At 34.1% G+C, this 14,763-nt stretch overlaps 1 protein-coding gene across 1 annotated transcript; it reads left to right on the top strand.

Moving 5' to 3' along the window:
* The first annotated feature begins 2,020 nt into the window (after nucleotides 1-2,020).
* Nucleotides 2,021-7,802, top strand: LOC133090507 (dnaJ homolog subfamily A member 1-like). Its single transcript, XM_061188943.1, has 2 exons — nucleotides 2,021-2,742; nucleotides 7,673-7,802. Exons 1-2 carry the CDS (start codon nucleotides 2,078-2,080, stop codon nucleotides 7,800-7,802), a joined length of 795 nt encoding a protein of 264 aa, XP_061044926.1. The 5' UTR covers nucleotides 2,021-2,077.
* Nucleotides 7,803-14,763: the final 6,961 nt, after the last annotated feature.

Genomic DNA, 14,763 nt, shown 5'->3' on the forward strand with positions numbered 1-14,763 from the left:
AACCCTGCATACATTAATTCCTTTATCATTGGTAAAATGGTGGGCTAAATATTGTCTTGGGGATGCCGCAATTTCTTTTGGGGATGGACTCTTTCCTCAGTCCTCCACGGGCCTTGTATGAGAATCCAGAAGTATAGTTTTTAGAAAATTATTGTGTTAATTTTTTTCCTTACCACATTAACTGAAGAGCATGAAAAAAGACACTGGCAAAGGAATTTGTCAACACATTATCCATAATTAGTTTGTAAGAGTTTTGTTGTGGACACAGAAATTCCATTAAAACATGCTTACCTTGGTCTGTATAAAATTTCCATCATCTCCAAAACTGATACTCATGCCATAAGCATTTCATTTTCCTTGACATAACAAATAGCTGCATTGTAGAACAAAGAACTACAAAATTATGTATACAGATCTGAGTTCAGAACAATTTTGCAGATATGGAAAAGAAAACACATGTTTGAGAGAATCTCATTTTCTTTATTTTAAGAACCTTAAACATTCTGTTCTTTTGCTGTTGTTAATTTGGTAAGTATTGGGCTTTTGGACCAACAGGCTGAGAGTCTAAATGGTGAGTCTCATCAAACTTAAAGCTAAACTCTAAAGCATGTCACTTCAATGCTTCATTTTGTTGTTCACTTCCCTTTATAGAGATACAGAATCTTTTCCTTCTTTTTCGAATTGTATTGTCTTTATTCAGTTTGTAAGTATGGTTACCTTCTCTACCTCCTTCCCAGTTTTGTTTTATTTTTTAATTGAAGTATACTGGATTTACAATGTTGGAGACAGAGGATCTTGGTCAATCACTTCACTGGTAAAATTTAAGGTGAATAACAAAGTTAGTGGGAGTCACTTTTTAAAATTTGATACTCAAAATTTGTAAATTATCTTCAAAAATTTTATGTTTTAATGCTTTGAATAATATTGGAATCTATATAGTTTAATAAAAATTAAAATATAAATGTCTACTTGCCTGAGTCTATATAATTGGGAAAATTAGATATTATTTCTAAAACTGTTTCTATTAAAAACTAAATTAAAATAATGAGGACTGGAGAACAAAATTAATGTAAATGCACAAATACGGAGAGCTCTTTTCAAATGTCTTCAGACAGATTTATTTTTCATTTATCTTTTTTTTCTTATATATGAAAACACTGACAAAGTAGTTTTATTGGCTCAAGCAATAAAAACAGTAAAATTTACATTGTTTTCTCTGAAATCATTTCTCTTCAACTGTTCATTTGTTGTTAAACACTTATTTTTTAGTGCTCTGAAAGGACTTTTGAGAAAGAACAATAAAGTTTAAGGCATGTATAATTTCTACTGATGAAGAATGTAGAATATATTTGGAAATCATCTAGTAAATGCAACAAAAGATGCAAACGATCCAGCTAAGTTTTTTCTTAATCTATATTATTAATTTATTTATTAGATTTTTTCCACTGTCTTTCTCTTTTTATCCCTCATTTACCAAAAAATTCAAATTTGTTTTATATAAACTCAAGGAATTTTGCAATTCAGTAATACTTAAGGTTGTCCAATGGTGCATAATTATTAGATCTGTTGATATTTTAACAAATAAGTCAATTAACAATATTTTGGAGAACTTGTATTGGGGAAATACAAAATTTTGAAGCAACATTTAATCAGCTCATCTACCCATGAATTTTCCACTTAACTCTAGACCAAACATTTACTCAAAATAATTAATATTATTTATCATATTTTTCCTTTATCTAAATAATCTCAGAACTCCTTGATTATGTAATAGTGTCACTGTTTTGCTACATTTGCCTTCCTATTCAGTATTAGAGTTGATTGCATTCTTATTTTAATAGGAATGGCTAAACCCTAAGCTTCTTGAGAGAAGAAGATATGTCTAATTGGTATGTGTTCATGCTCTTAATGCCTAACATAGAATTGGCTTTCAATAAATACTTGGAGAATTAAAAAAAAAAAAAACCTCGGCGGAACTTTCCAGAATGCTCGGTGGAAAGGCTGAGGAGCTGCGCACGGCAATGCGCTCCTTCCCGCTCCCCCACACCGGCATCGGCCCCCTCACCGGCTGTAGGAAATGGTGAAAGAAACCACTTATTATGATGTTTTGGGGGTCAAACCCAATGCCACCCAAGAAGAATTGAAAAAGGCTTACAGGAAACTGGCCTTGAAGTACCACCCTGATAAGAATCCAAATGAAGGAGAGAAGTTTAAACAGATTTCTCAAGCTTATGAAGTGCTCTCTGATGCAAAGAAAAGGGAATTATATGACAAAGGAGGAGAGCAGGCAATTAAAGAAGGTGGAGCAGGTGGCGGTTTTGGCTCCCCCATGGACATCTTTGATATGTTTTTTGGAGGAGGAGGCAGGATGCAGAGACAAAGGAGAGGTAAAAATGTTGTGCATCAACTCACAGTAACCTTAGAAGATTTATATAATGGTGCAACAAGAAAACTAGCTCTGCAAAAGAATGTGATTTGTGACAAATGTGAAGGCCGAGGTGGTAAGAAAGGAGCAGTAGAGTGCTGTCCCAATTGCCGAGGTACTGGAATGCAAATAAGAATTCATCAGATAGGACCTGGAATGGTTCAGCAAATTCAGTCTGTCTGCATGGAGTGCCAGGGCCATGGGGAGCGGATCAGTCCTAAAGATAGATGTAAAAGCTGCAATGGAAGGAAGATAGTTCGAGAGAAGAAAATTCTAGAAGTTCATATTGACAAAGGCATGAAAGATGGCCAGCACAGGCGAATTCTATCAAACATTTAGAGAAGAGCTAACACCTATCCTTCTCAAACTCTTCCAAAATATAGCAGAGGGAGGAACACTCCCAAACTCATTCTACGAGGCCACCATCACCCTGATACCAAAACCAGACAAAGATGTCACAAAGAAAGAAAACTACAGGCCAATATCACTGATGAATATAGATGCAAAAATCCTCAACAAAATACTAGCAAACAGAATCCAACAGCACATTAAAAGGACCATACACCATGATCAAGTGGGGTTTATCCAAGGAATGCAAGGATTCTTCAATATATGCAAATCAATCAACGTGATACACCATATTAACAAATTGAAGGAGAAAAACCACATGATCATCTCAATAGACGCAGAGAAAGCTTTCGACAAAATTCAACACCCATTTATGATAAAAGTCCTGCAGAAAGTAGGCATAGAGGGAACTTTCCTCAACATAATAAAGGCCATATATGACAAACCCACAGCCAATATTGTCCTCAATGGTGAAAAACTGAAACCATTTCCACTAAGATCAGGAACAAGACAAGGTTGCCCACTCTCACCACTATTATTCAACATAGTTTTGGAAGTGTTAGCCACAGCAATCAGAGAAGAAAAAGAAATAAAAGGAATCCAAATCGGAAAAGAAGAAGTAAAGCTGTCACTGTTTGCAGATGACATGATACTATACATAGAGAATCCTAAAGATGCTACCAGAAAACTACTAGAACTAATCAATGAATTTGGTAAAGTAGCAGGATACAAAATTAATGCACAGAAATCTCTTGCATTTCTATACACTAATGACGAAAAATCTGAAAGAGAAATTAAGAAAACACTCCCATTTACCACTGTAACAAAAAGAATAAAATACCTAGGAATAAACCTACCGAAGGAGACAAAAGACCTGTATGCAGAAAATTATAAGACACTGATGAAAGAAATTAAAGATGATACAAATAGATGGAGAGATATACCATGTTCTTGGATTGGAAGAATCAACATTGTGAAAATGACTCTACTACCCAAAGCAATCTACAGATTCAGTGCAATCCCTATCAAACTACCACTGGCATTTTTCACAGAACTAGAACAAAAAATTTCACAATTTGTATGGAAACAGAAAAGACCCCGAATAGCCAAAGCAATCTTGAGAACGAAAAATGGAGCTGGAGGAATCAGGCTCCCTGACTTCAGACTATATTACAAAGCTACAGTAATCAAGACAGTTTGGTACTGGCACAAAAACAGAAATATAGATCAATGGAACAGGATAGAAAGCCCAGAGATAAACCCACGCACATATGGTCACCTTATCTTTGATAAAGGAGGCAAGCATATACAGTGGAGAAAAGACAGCCTCTTCAATAAGTGGTGCTGGGAAAATTGGACAGATACATGTAAAAGTATGAAATTAGAACACTCCCTGACACCATACACAAAAATAAACTCAAAATGGATTAAAGACCTAAGTGTAAGGCCAGACACTATCAAACTCTTAGAGGAAAACATAGGCAGAACACTCTATGACATAAATCACAGCAAGATTCTTTTTGACCCAGCTCCTAGAGAAATGGAAATAAAAACACAAATAACCAAATGGGACCTAATGAAACTTAAAAGCTTTTGCACAGCAAAGGAAACCATAAACAAGACCAAAAGACAACCCTCAGAATGGGAGAAAATATTTGCAAATGAAGCAACTGACAAAGGATTAATCTCCAAGATTTACAAGCAGCTCATGCAGCTCAATAACAAAAAAACAAACAACCCAATCCAAAAATGGGCAGAAGACCTAAATAGACATTTCTCCAAAGAAGATATACAGATTGGCAACAGACACATGAAAGAATGTTCAACATCATTCATCATTAGAGAAATGCAAATCAAAACTACAATGAGATATCATCTCACACTGGTCAGATTGGCCATCATAAAAAATCTAGAAACAATAAATGCTGGAGAGGGTGTGGAGAAAAGGGAACACTCTTGCACTGTTGGTGGGAATGTAAATTGATACAGCCACTATGGAGAACAGTATGGAGGTTCCTTAAAAAACTAAAAATAGAACTACCATACGACCCAGCAATCCCACTACTGGGCATATCCCCTGAGAAAACCATAGTTCAAAAAGAGTCATGTACCAAAATGTTCATTGCAGCTCTATTTACAATAGCCAGGACATGGAAGCAACCTAAGTGTCCATCATCGGATGAATGGATAAAGAAGATCTGGCACATATATACAATGGAATATTACTCAGCCATAAAAAGAAATGAAATGGAGGTATTTGTAATGAGGTGGATGGAGTTAGAGTCTGTCATACAGAGTGAAGTAAGTCAGAAAGAGAAAACAAATACAGTATGCTAACACATATATATGGAATCTAAGGGAAAAAAAAAAAAAAAAGGCCACGAAGAACCTAGTGGCAAGACGGGAATAAAGACACAGACCTACTAGAGAATGGACTTGAGGATATGGGGAGGGGGAAGGGTGAGATGTGACAGGGTGAGAGAGTGTCATGGACATATATACACTACCAAATGTACAATAGATAGCTAGTGGGAAGCAGCCGCATAGCACAGGGAGATCAGCTCGGTGCTTTGTGACCACCTAGAGGGGTGGGATGGGGAGGGTGGGAGGAAGGGAGATGCAAGAGGGAAGAGATATGGGAACATATGTATATGTATAACTGATTCACTTTGTTATAAAGCAGAAACTAACACACCATTGTAAAGCAATTATACTTCAATAAAGATGTTTAAAAAAAAAAAGATACTATTTAAATGCCTTGAAATTATAAAGTACCTAGGAATAAATGTAGCACAAGAAAAAAAAAAAAAACCTCAGTGAATGAATGTATGGCTTACTTACAATTTCTTGATATTTGTTTGTATATCATTCAAACTACTGCTCACATCTTTCTTGAAACTCTCTGTTTCACTTTACAAAAAAGTACAGTATCTCATTCTTTCTGAGATTCTTTTTCAGTCTGCTTGCCAGTTCTTTTCCTTTTCTTAAATGTACATGATCTCCAAACTTCTCTCTCCATCTATCCTCTCTGTCCTTTCCATCTTCCCTTGGCTTCCTCAAAGATCTAATCCAGTGTTACCATGTCAGCTCTCATGTGGTCTCTATCTTGCCTTTGTTCTGGGAGCTCAGGCAATAGTGTTGGCCATATCTTCTTACCACCTGCTAATTGCAATATATTCAGAACAAAATTAATGGTAATTAACATTTGACTGTACAATTCTATTTTTTTGAAATTATAACTATAAGTAAGGATATAGTTAAAAATGTGAATACAGTTAGACTTTCTAATATAATTTTTAAAATGCTGGAAACAATAACCAAATTGCTCTAAAACAGAAAATGAAATATGTATACTCTGTTACTTCTAGGCAACTGAAAATGGTACAGCTATTAAAAATGTGGTATTCTAAAGTGAATTAACTGAATTAAAATTGTATTCCAAATATGTTATTAAAAGTAAACAAAAAAGATTCAATAAAACGGATACCTGGTATAGTCCTTTTTTGAATAAAATATGGAAATAGTTATATCACCTTCCACATTAATCTCCATTAACAATGTATACTAGTAAAGTAATGCAATTATCTCATTTCATCTTAATTTGCTCATTTATTATTTCTAAGTTTTCTTCAAAGTCCATACGTATGCATGTATGTAGACACACATGTAAACAATAAAATATTTTAAAATAAATCATGTTCAATGGCGTTCCCTTTCTGCAGGAGAGAAAACAATTTTACTGGGGATAACACCTGAATTTTATGGACAAATTCTCAAACAACCTACTCAGGAAACAAAGAAGAAATTGAATTTTGTTAAGAGCACACACAAAAAATTCAGAGAATATATACTGCTTTTTATCTCCTTAATTTAATTTGGAGTTTTGTATACTGAATTGACATTGCATTTAGATCAACTGAGGTTCTGCCGCCTTATACTAGAAGAATATATACTTTCTATGAGTAGGTTGTAGAGGTTCAAGCTGTGGACAGCATGAGAGGCTGAGTAATGGCATGAAAAGGAGGCAAGAAGATTGGGAACATTCATTTTAGGCCAAGGGAATTATATGTAAAAGGACAACACCATGGAGTGATTCCGACAATAGAATTAGTTAACTTTAGCTGAAATATAAGCTTCAAAAGGCTATAATGAAAACTAAAGTAAACATAAAACTAAATAAAACACGTTTAGAAAAGCTTCTGAAGACTGTCAAAATCATCCCATACCAATAATTTACAACATACTCTATAGAGTGTACAAGGATGTTGAATGAGACTGTTTTCTTTGCCACTGAATTAGGTGAACCTTAAAGCTGAAAGTAGGAGGTACTAAGTTTTCCACATTACAAATGAAGTTATAGTTGAGAGAAAAAAGTTCCAGCTAAGGTTTACTAAGAGGCAACAGAAATCAGACTTATTGCCATCAGCTACCACCCAAACATTTACTCAAGTCTACATTTAAAACAAACAAACAAACAAACAAGCACCATAGTAGGAGAGAGAGAGCTGAAAGTAATAGGCCTTGTGAGGAATGCCTTATTTGAGAGGCTTTCACCACCTCTAAGCAAAGAAAAGAGGTCAGAGAGACCTGCATAAAATCATGCAAAGAAGCTGTCTGACTACACTAATGGGAGACTGGATTCTTGTTGAATCTATAATCCCATCAGGTGGTTTTACTCTTGTAAAATGTGTTGACAGAATACTTAGGGACCTTTCACAAGATCTTCCTAATTTGGGGGCAAAAGTGAACAGAGATGATGGTGCTTGCCTCTGTTTGAGATTTCTGAAGGTAGGAGCCATAAAGAAATAGCCTCAGTTAGCAAGTTAAGAAGAGATCAGGCAGTTGTGGGCCTGATTACTTAAAGTTTATTGATTTAAATGTTAATCACATTTTTTAAAGTGCCATCACAGCAACACCTAGACTAGTGTTTGATGAAATAATCGGGCACCATAGCCTGGCCAAGTTAACACATAAATTTAACCATTACAAACCACCTCTAGACAACTTGATATCCACACACATCCCCTGAAACCATACTTAATATCTAAATCAAGATAATAATAAGGTCATACTTCCACCTAACATGATACAACTATCCTCATGCAAGTGAAAATTCACCAATCCTTTCCCCAGAAGAGAAGGCAAAGTCCTTGGGTGATGTTAATTCTTTTCCTTGATATCCTGTAACCTGAATACTGTGATATAAAGTTAACAATAATTAGAAGCTATGATGTAAAGTTAATGCATCTTATGTTATATGATAAAGGGTTAAGAGAGAAAAGAAAATATAGATATTTGTTATACACAAACACACACACTCAAAACAAAATAAGGAAGATATGCTCATGACAGTTACAGTCCTTGTTTCTCCAACTAGTCGCACGGTTGTAGCTGATATTTGTAACTACCTTCCACTACCCATGCTGTATTTCTTTTGTCTTCAGCACACCACCTACAAAAAGGAGTAACATAGATGTAATGGGGATACCATACGTAAAAGAAAGAAAAAAAAGAACAGAACAAGTATTTGAAATAATAATGACTAAGAATTTGCCTGACTTAATGTCAGATACCAAACTACAGATCCAGGAAATGCAGAGAACATCAAGCAGGAAAAAAAAAAAAAAAGAAACCTAGACATATCATATTCTAACTTCAGAAATCAAAGATAAGAAAAAATTCTGAAAGAATTTAGAGAAAAACAAAAACATCTTCTCTATAAAGCAACAAGGTAAAACTATATCTGATTTCTCACAGAGCATGCGAGTGAGAAAAGAGTGGAGTGACATATTTAAAGTGTTGAGAGAAAACCCCACCAACCTAGAATTCTGTACCCTGAAAAGTTATCTTCAGAAGTGAAGGAAAAATAAAGACTTTCTTAGACAAACAAAAATTGAGGTAGTTTGTTGCCAGTAGATCTACCTTATAAAAAAATCTCAAAAAAAGCTCCTTAGAGAGAAGGATAATGATATAGGTCAGAAATTTGGATCTACATAAAGAAACAAAGAACATCAGAGAAGGAATAAGTGAAGGTAAAATAAACACTTTTATTTATTTATTTATTTATTTATTCTTAATTGATCTAACAGATAAGTTTGTTCAAAATAATACTAGCAGCAATGTATTTATATACATTTATGTATAAGTGAAATGAATGACAGCAGTGATAAAAGGGAAATGATGGAAGAATTAGGGTTATTTTGTTACTATAGGCACTTGCATTACATGTGTTATAGTGTTATTTGAAAGTGGACTTGAATTAGTTGTAAATGTATATTGCAAACAAGTCTATATAAGGAAAATTACAAAACTCTGATGAAAGAAATCAAAGAAGAATTAAATAAATGGAGAGCTATTCCATGTTCATTTTGACTCAATATCATCAAAATGTCAGGTTTTTCCAACTTGATCTGTAGATTCAATACAATTTCAACAAAAATCCCAGCAAGTTATTCTGTGGACATTGACAAACTGATTCTAAAGTTTATATGAAGAGAGAAAAACCCAGGATATTCAACACAATATTGAAGATTAATGTTGAAGGAATGACACTATTCAACTTCAAGACCTACTATATAGTTACAGTAATCAAAACAGTGTGGTATTGGTGATAGAATAGGCAAATAGATCAATGGAATAGACCCACACAAATATAGTAAACTGATCTTTGATGAAGGAGCAAAGGCAGTACAATGGAGAAGAGACAGTCTTTTCAACCAGTGGTGTTTGAACAACTGTACATCCACATGTTTAAAAAACAAACCTAGACAGAGATCTTGCACCTTTCACACACACACAAAAAAACCCCTCAAAATCGATAACAGACCTATGTAAATTCAAAACAACGAAACTTTTATAAGATTACATGGGAGAAATGTAGATGACCTTGAGTTTGGCAATGACTTTTTAGATAAAACACCAAAAGCACAATCTATAAAAAAGAGATTTGATACAGTGGACTTCATGAAAATTAAAAGTTTCTGCTCTGCAAAAGATACTGTCAAGGGAATGAAAATACTAGCCACACACTGGGAGAAAATTGTTGCAAAGACATATAAGATATTGTTATTTGAAATATACAAAGAACTCTTAAAATTCAAAAGTAAAAAAGAAGCAATTCAAGTAAAAAATGGGCCAAAGCATATGAAAAGATGCTCTACATCATATATCATCAGGGAAATGCAAATTAAGATAACAGTGAGATAGGATTACATTCCTATTAGAATGGTCAAAATCTAGAACTCTGACAACACCAAATGTTAGCAAGGGTATGAAGCAATAGTAACTCTCATTCGTTGCTGGTAGGAATGTAAAATGGTGTTAACACTCTTGTAAGAGCATTTGGTGGTTTCTTACAAAACTAAACACACTGAGCGTATGATCCAGAAATGGCACTTTTTAGTATTTACCCAAAGGAGTTGAAACTTACCCACACAAAAACCTGTACATGGATATTTATAGCACCTTTATTCATAATTGCCAAAACTAGGAAGCAACCAAGATGTCTTTCCCCAGGTAAGTGCATAAATAAACTCTGGTACAGCCAGCCAATGGAATATCATTCATCTCTAAAAAGAAATGAGTTATAAAGTTATGCATAGACATGGAGGAAACTTAAATGCAGATTACCAAGTAAAAGAAGCCAGTCTGACAAGGCTACATACTGTATGATTCCAGCTATATGACCTTCCGGCAAAAGCAAAATTATGAAGAGAGTGAAAGAACAATGATTGCCAGGGGTTAGAGGGGAGAAGGAGATGAATATGTGGAACACACAGGATATTCAGGGCAATGAAACTATTCTATATGGTACTATAATGGTGATTACATGTATATACATTTGTCCAAACCCATAGAATTAACAACATCAAGAGTGAACCCTAATGTAAATTGTGGACTTTGGGTGATAAAATTGCGTCAATGTACATTCATCAGCTGAAACAAATGTACCACGCTGGTGGGGGACATTGAATAATGAGGGAGGCTGTGCCTGTGTGGAACAGTGTGTATATGGGAAATCTTTGTAAATTCCACTCAATGTTGTTGTAAACCTAAAACTGCTCTAAAAAATAGGGTCTATTAAAATAAACAAACAAATAATGACAACACCAAATGCTATCAAGATGGCAGGAAAAAAAGGATCACTTAAATATTGTTGGTAGGAATGTAAAATATTATAACCACTTTGGAAAAGAGTATTGTAGTTTCTTATTTATAAACACTTCCTTATCATATGATCCAGCAATTGCACACTTAATCATTTATCTCAAAGATAAGACAACACAAAAATCTGTACATGAATATTCAGAGTGGTTTTATTCATATAGTCAAAACTTTAAACAACCAATGCCATCAATCTGTGAATGGTTAAACAAAATGTTATACATCCCTATCATGAAATACTACTTAGCGATATAAAGGAATGAACTATTGATACAACTTGGATAGATTTCAAGGGAATTATGCAAAATGAAAAATAAGGCCAATAACATATAAATGTTATACCAAAAAGCCAACACCAAATACAGTTGACCCTTGAACAAAGCAGGGGTAAGGGGTGCCCACCCTCTACTCAGTTGAAAATCCACATATAATTTATAGTTGGCCCTCCCTATTCACTGGTTTCTCCATATTTGAGGTTCCATATTAAGGTTCCACATCTGTGGATTCAACCAACTTCAGATGGTATAATACTGTAGTATTTACTACTGAAAAAAAAAATCCATGTATAAGTGGGCCCATTCAGTTCAAATCCATGTTGTTAAAGAATCAACTGTAAATCATGTAAATGATTTCATTTATGTGACAATCTTGAAATGACAAAAGAATAAAGATAGAGAATAGCTTAATGGTTGCCAGTGGTTGGTTTGGGATGAATGGAGGGATAGAGGTGATTGTAGCTACTTATGGTAGAACTGTTCTATATCTTGACTGTAGTGGTGGTCACATAAATGTACATAAGTGATAAAAATGCATAGAACTAAACACACGTACACATATAACACACACACACACACACAAATGAGTGCATATAAAATTAGTGATATATGTCTAAGGTCAGTGGGTAATATCAATGTCAGTGTCCCGGTTTTGATATTGATATTATGTATTATCTCAAAATAAAAATTATTAATAGAGCAGAGGAAGAACTAGGATTACAACTAAAAGCTGTTTTTAAAAAAATGCAAATGCAGTTAACAAACTTTTTGCAAGTCTGAAAGAGATTTTTGAAGACGTAAAAGTATTAAAAATGCTACATATAAAGACTTAATTAAAAATAAAATCTGTATATTTAAATGTATAAAATAATATTATGTGCAACAGTACAGCAATGAATTTGCATTTATAGGCCTATATTTCTCAAAGAGTGCAAAATTTTGAGTGTGATAATTGTTTGGGGCTTTTGTGTGTGTGTGTGTGTGTGTGTTTAAGACTCTCCTATATATTGGTTGGTGTTCATCATGCTTGCAATCCATCACTAATATCTAGTGTCCCTACTTAGTCATTATAAATATCAAAAATGGCTACACACATTTCCAAATATCCTCCAGGGATGTCCAAGTTGACAACCATCAACCTAGATTAACTGTTTCATTTCCAAAAAAATTGAATGATCAAAATTTCCTGAAGAAATAGGGAGAAAATGAATGGTTTAAGCTTTTTGATGATATTGAAAAAGAGGTCAAGTGTATACCTCTTAAGAAGGTGCCAGGACAAGTATATATATATTTTTTTTTCAGTATTCTAAAGTCACATATTTTTATAAGGAAAAATAAAGAGAAACATCATACATACATTGTATACTGCACAGGAATCAATAAGGTCTGTTAGCAGATATTTCTGATGATAAGCTTATTATTCAATTATACACAATTCATAAATTAATAAAGAAGATATATAAATACGTTTGCTTACTTCATATTTATTAAGAAGATTTTTCGGTGTATAATTGAATAAAAAGGACAAGTATATTTTACTGGTGCGTTCTAGCAAACTTTGAAGAAAGAGGTAATTCCTTTATTATCAAAATAGTACCCATCCAGAAAAAAAGATGGAACTATCTTTTGACTTTTTGACTGGCTACCGATTCATAAAGGTAAGTATGATATTAAAAAAAAGTAATGGGGGCTTCCCTGGTGGCGCAGTGGTTGAGAGTCTGCCTGCCAATGCAGGGGACACGGGTTCGAGCCCTGGTCTGGGAAGATCCCACATGCCGCAGAGCGGCTGGGCCCGTGAGCCACAATTACTGAGCCTGCGCGTCTGGAGCCTGTGCTCCGCAACAAGAGAGGCCGCGACAGTGAGAGGCCCGCGCACCGCGATGAAGAGTGGCCCCCCACTTGCCACAACTAGAGAAAGCCCTCGCACAGAAACGAAGACCCAACACAGCCATAAATAAATAAATAAATGAATGAATAAATAATTAATTTTTTTAAAAGTAATGTAAATTATGAATATCAATGCAAATTTTGCAAATAAAATATTAGAAAACTAATATTTATCTTTGCATAAAATAATAAAATATAATAACCAAATGCAGTTTATCTCAGGAATGCAGAAATGGTTCAACATTAAAAAAATCTAGCAATGATTTTCAATTTTAAAAATTGAATGAGATGAAATACACTATTATTTTAATAGATGTTTAAATGTAATTGGAAAAAATAAAACTATTTTAATTTATACCTAATGAAAAATAAAAATAAAATAAAACAATTTTTGTTATAAAATATTAATAGCTATTAAGATTATAACATGTTATAATATTATTAAATAGTTTATGGTTCTTTATTATACAAAATATTCTAATAATCATGAAAATTTCAGAAATTTAAAACATATGAGTAAAATAATTAAAAACTCCTTATTAACTGCTACCCCCAAATAAATTATTATTAGCATATTGGTAAAATTCACCTACATCTATACATATTTATCTGAAATATATGTGGTTTACACAAATGGACCCTTAATAAGTAAATATGCTGTTTATTAAAAAAATCACATTGTATAGCCTTTATGTTTTTTCTTGATTCCCTCTTCTCTACATCTTTACTCAATCCTGAAGGAGATGATATTTTTTTTTTTTTAAACATCTTTATTGAAGTATAATTGCTTTACAATGGTGTGTTAGTTTCTGCTTTATAACAAAGTGAATCAGTTATACATATACATATGTTCCCATATCTCTTCCCTCTTGCATCTCCCTCCCTCCCACACTCCCTATCCCACCCCTCTAGGTGGTCACAAAGCACCGAGCTGATCTCCCTGTGCTATATGGCTGCTTCCCACTAGCTATCTATTTTACATTTGGTAGTGTATATATGTCCATGACACTCTCTCACCCTGTCACATCTCACCCCTCCCCCTCCCCATATCCTCAAGTCCATTCTCTAGTAGGTCTGTGTCTTTATTCCCGTCTTGCCACTAGGTTCTTCATGACCTTTTTTTTTTTTTTTCCTTAGATTCCATATATATGTGTTAGCATACTGTATTTCTTTTTCTCTTTCTGACTTACTTCACTCTGTATGACAGACTCTAACTCCATCCACCTCATTACAAATACCTCCATTTCATTTCTTTTTATGGCTGAGTAATATTCCACTGTATATATGTACCAGATCTTCTTTATCCATTCATCCGATGATGGACACCTAGGTTGCTTCCATGTCCTGGCTATTGTAAACAGAGCTGCAATGAATATTTTGGTACATGACTCTTTCTGAATTATGGTTTTCTCAGGGTATATGCCCAGTAGTGGGATTGCTGGGTCGTATGGTAGTTCTATTTGTAGTTTTTTAAGGAACCTCCATACTGTTCTCCATAGTGGCTGTATCAATTTACATTCCCACCAACAGTGCAAGAGTGTTCCCTTTTCTCCACACCCTCTCCAGCATTTATTGTTTCTAGATTTTTTGATGATGGCCATTCTGACCAGTGTGAGATGATACCTCATTGTAGTTTTGATTTGCATTTCTCTAATGATTAATGAT

This window comes from Eubalaena glacialis, chromosome 4 (genome assembly GCF_028564815.1).
Source record: "Eubalaena glacialis isolate mEubGla1 chromosome 4, mEubGla1.1.hap2.+ XY, whole genome shotgun sequence".
Lineage (NCBI taxonomy): Eukaryota > Metazoa > Chordata > Mammalia > Artiodactyla > Balaenidae > Eubalaena > Eubalaena glacialis.

Excerpts from the sequence above, each read along its gene's own strand:
- LOC133090507 (XM_061188943.1), top strand. The coding sequence starts at position 2,078 with ATGGTGAAAGAAACCACTTATTATGATGTTTTGGGGGTCAAACCCAAT. Across the intron at positions 2,743-7,672 it reads ATGAAAGATGGCCAGCACAG|TGCCATCACAGCAACACCTA; the intron begins GCGAATTCTATC and ends CATTTTTTAAAG.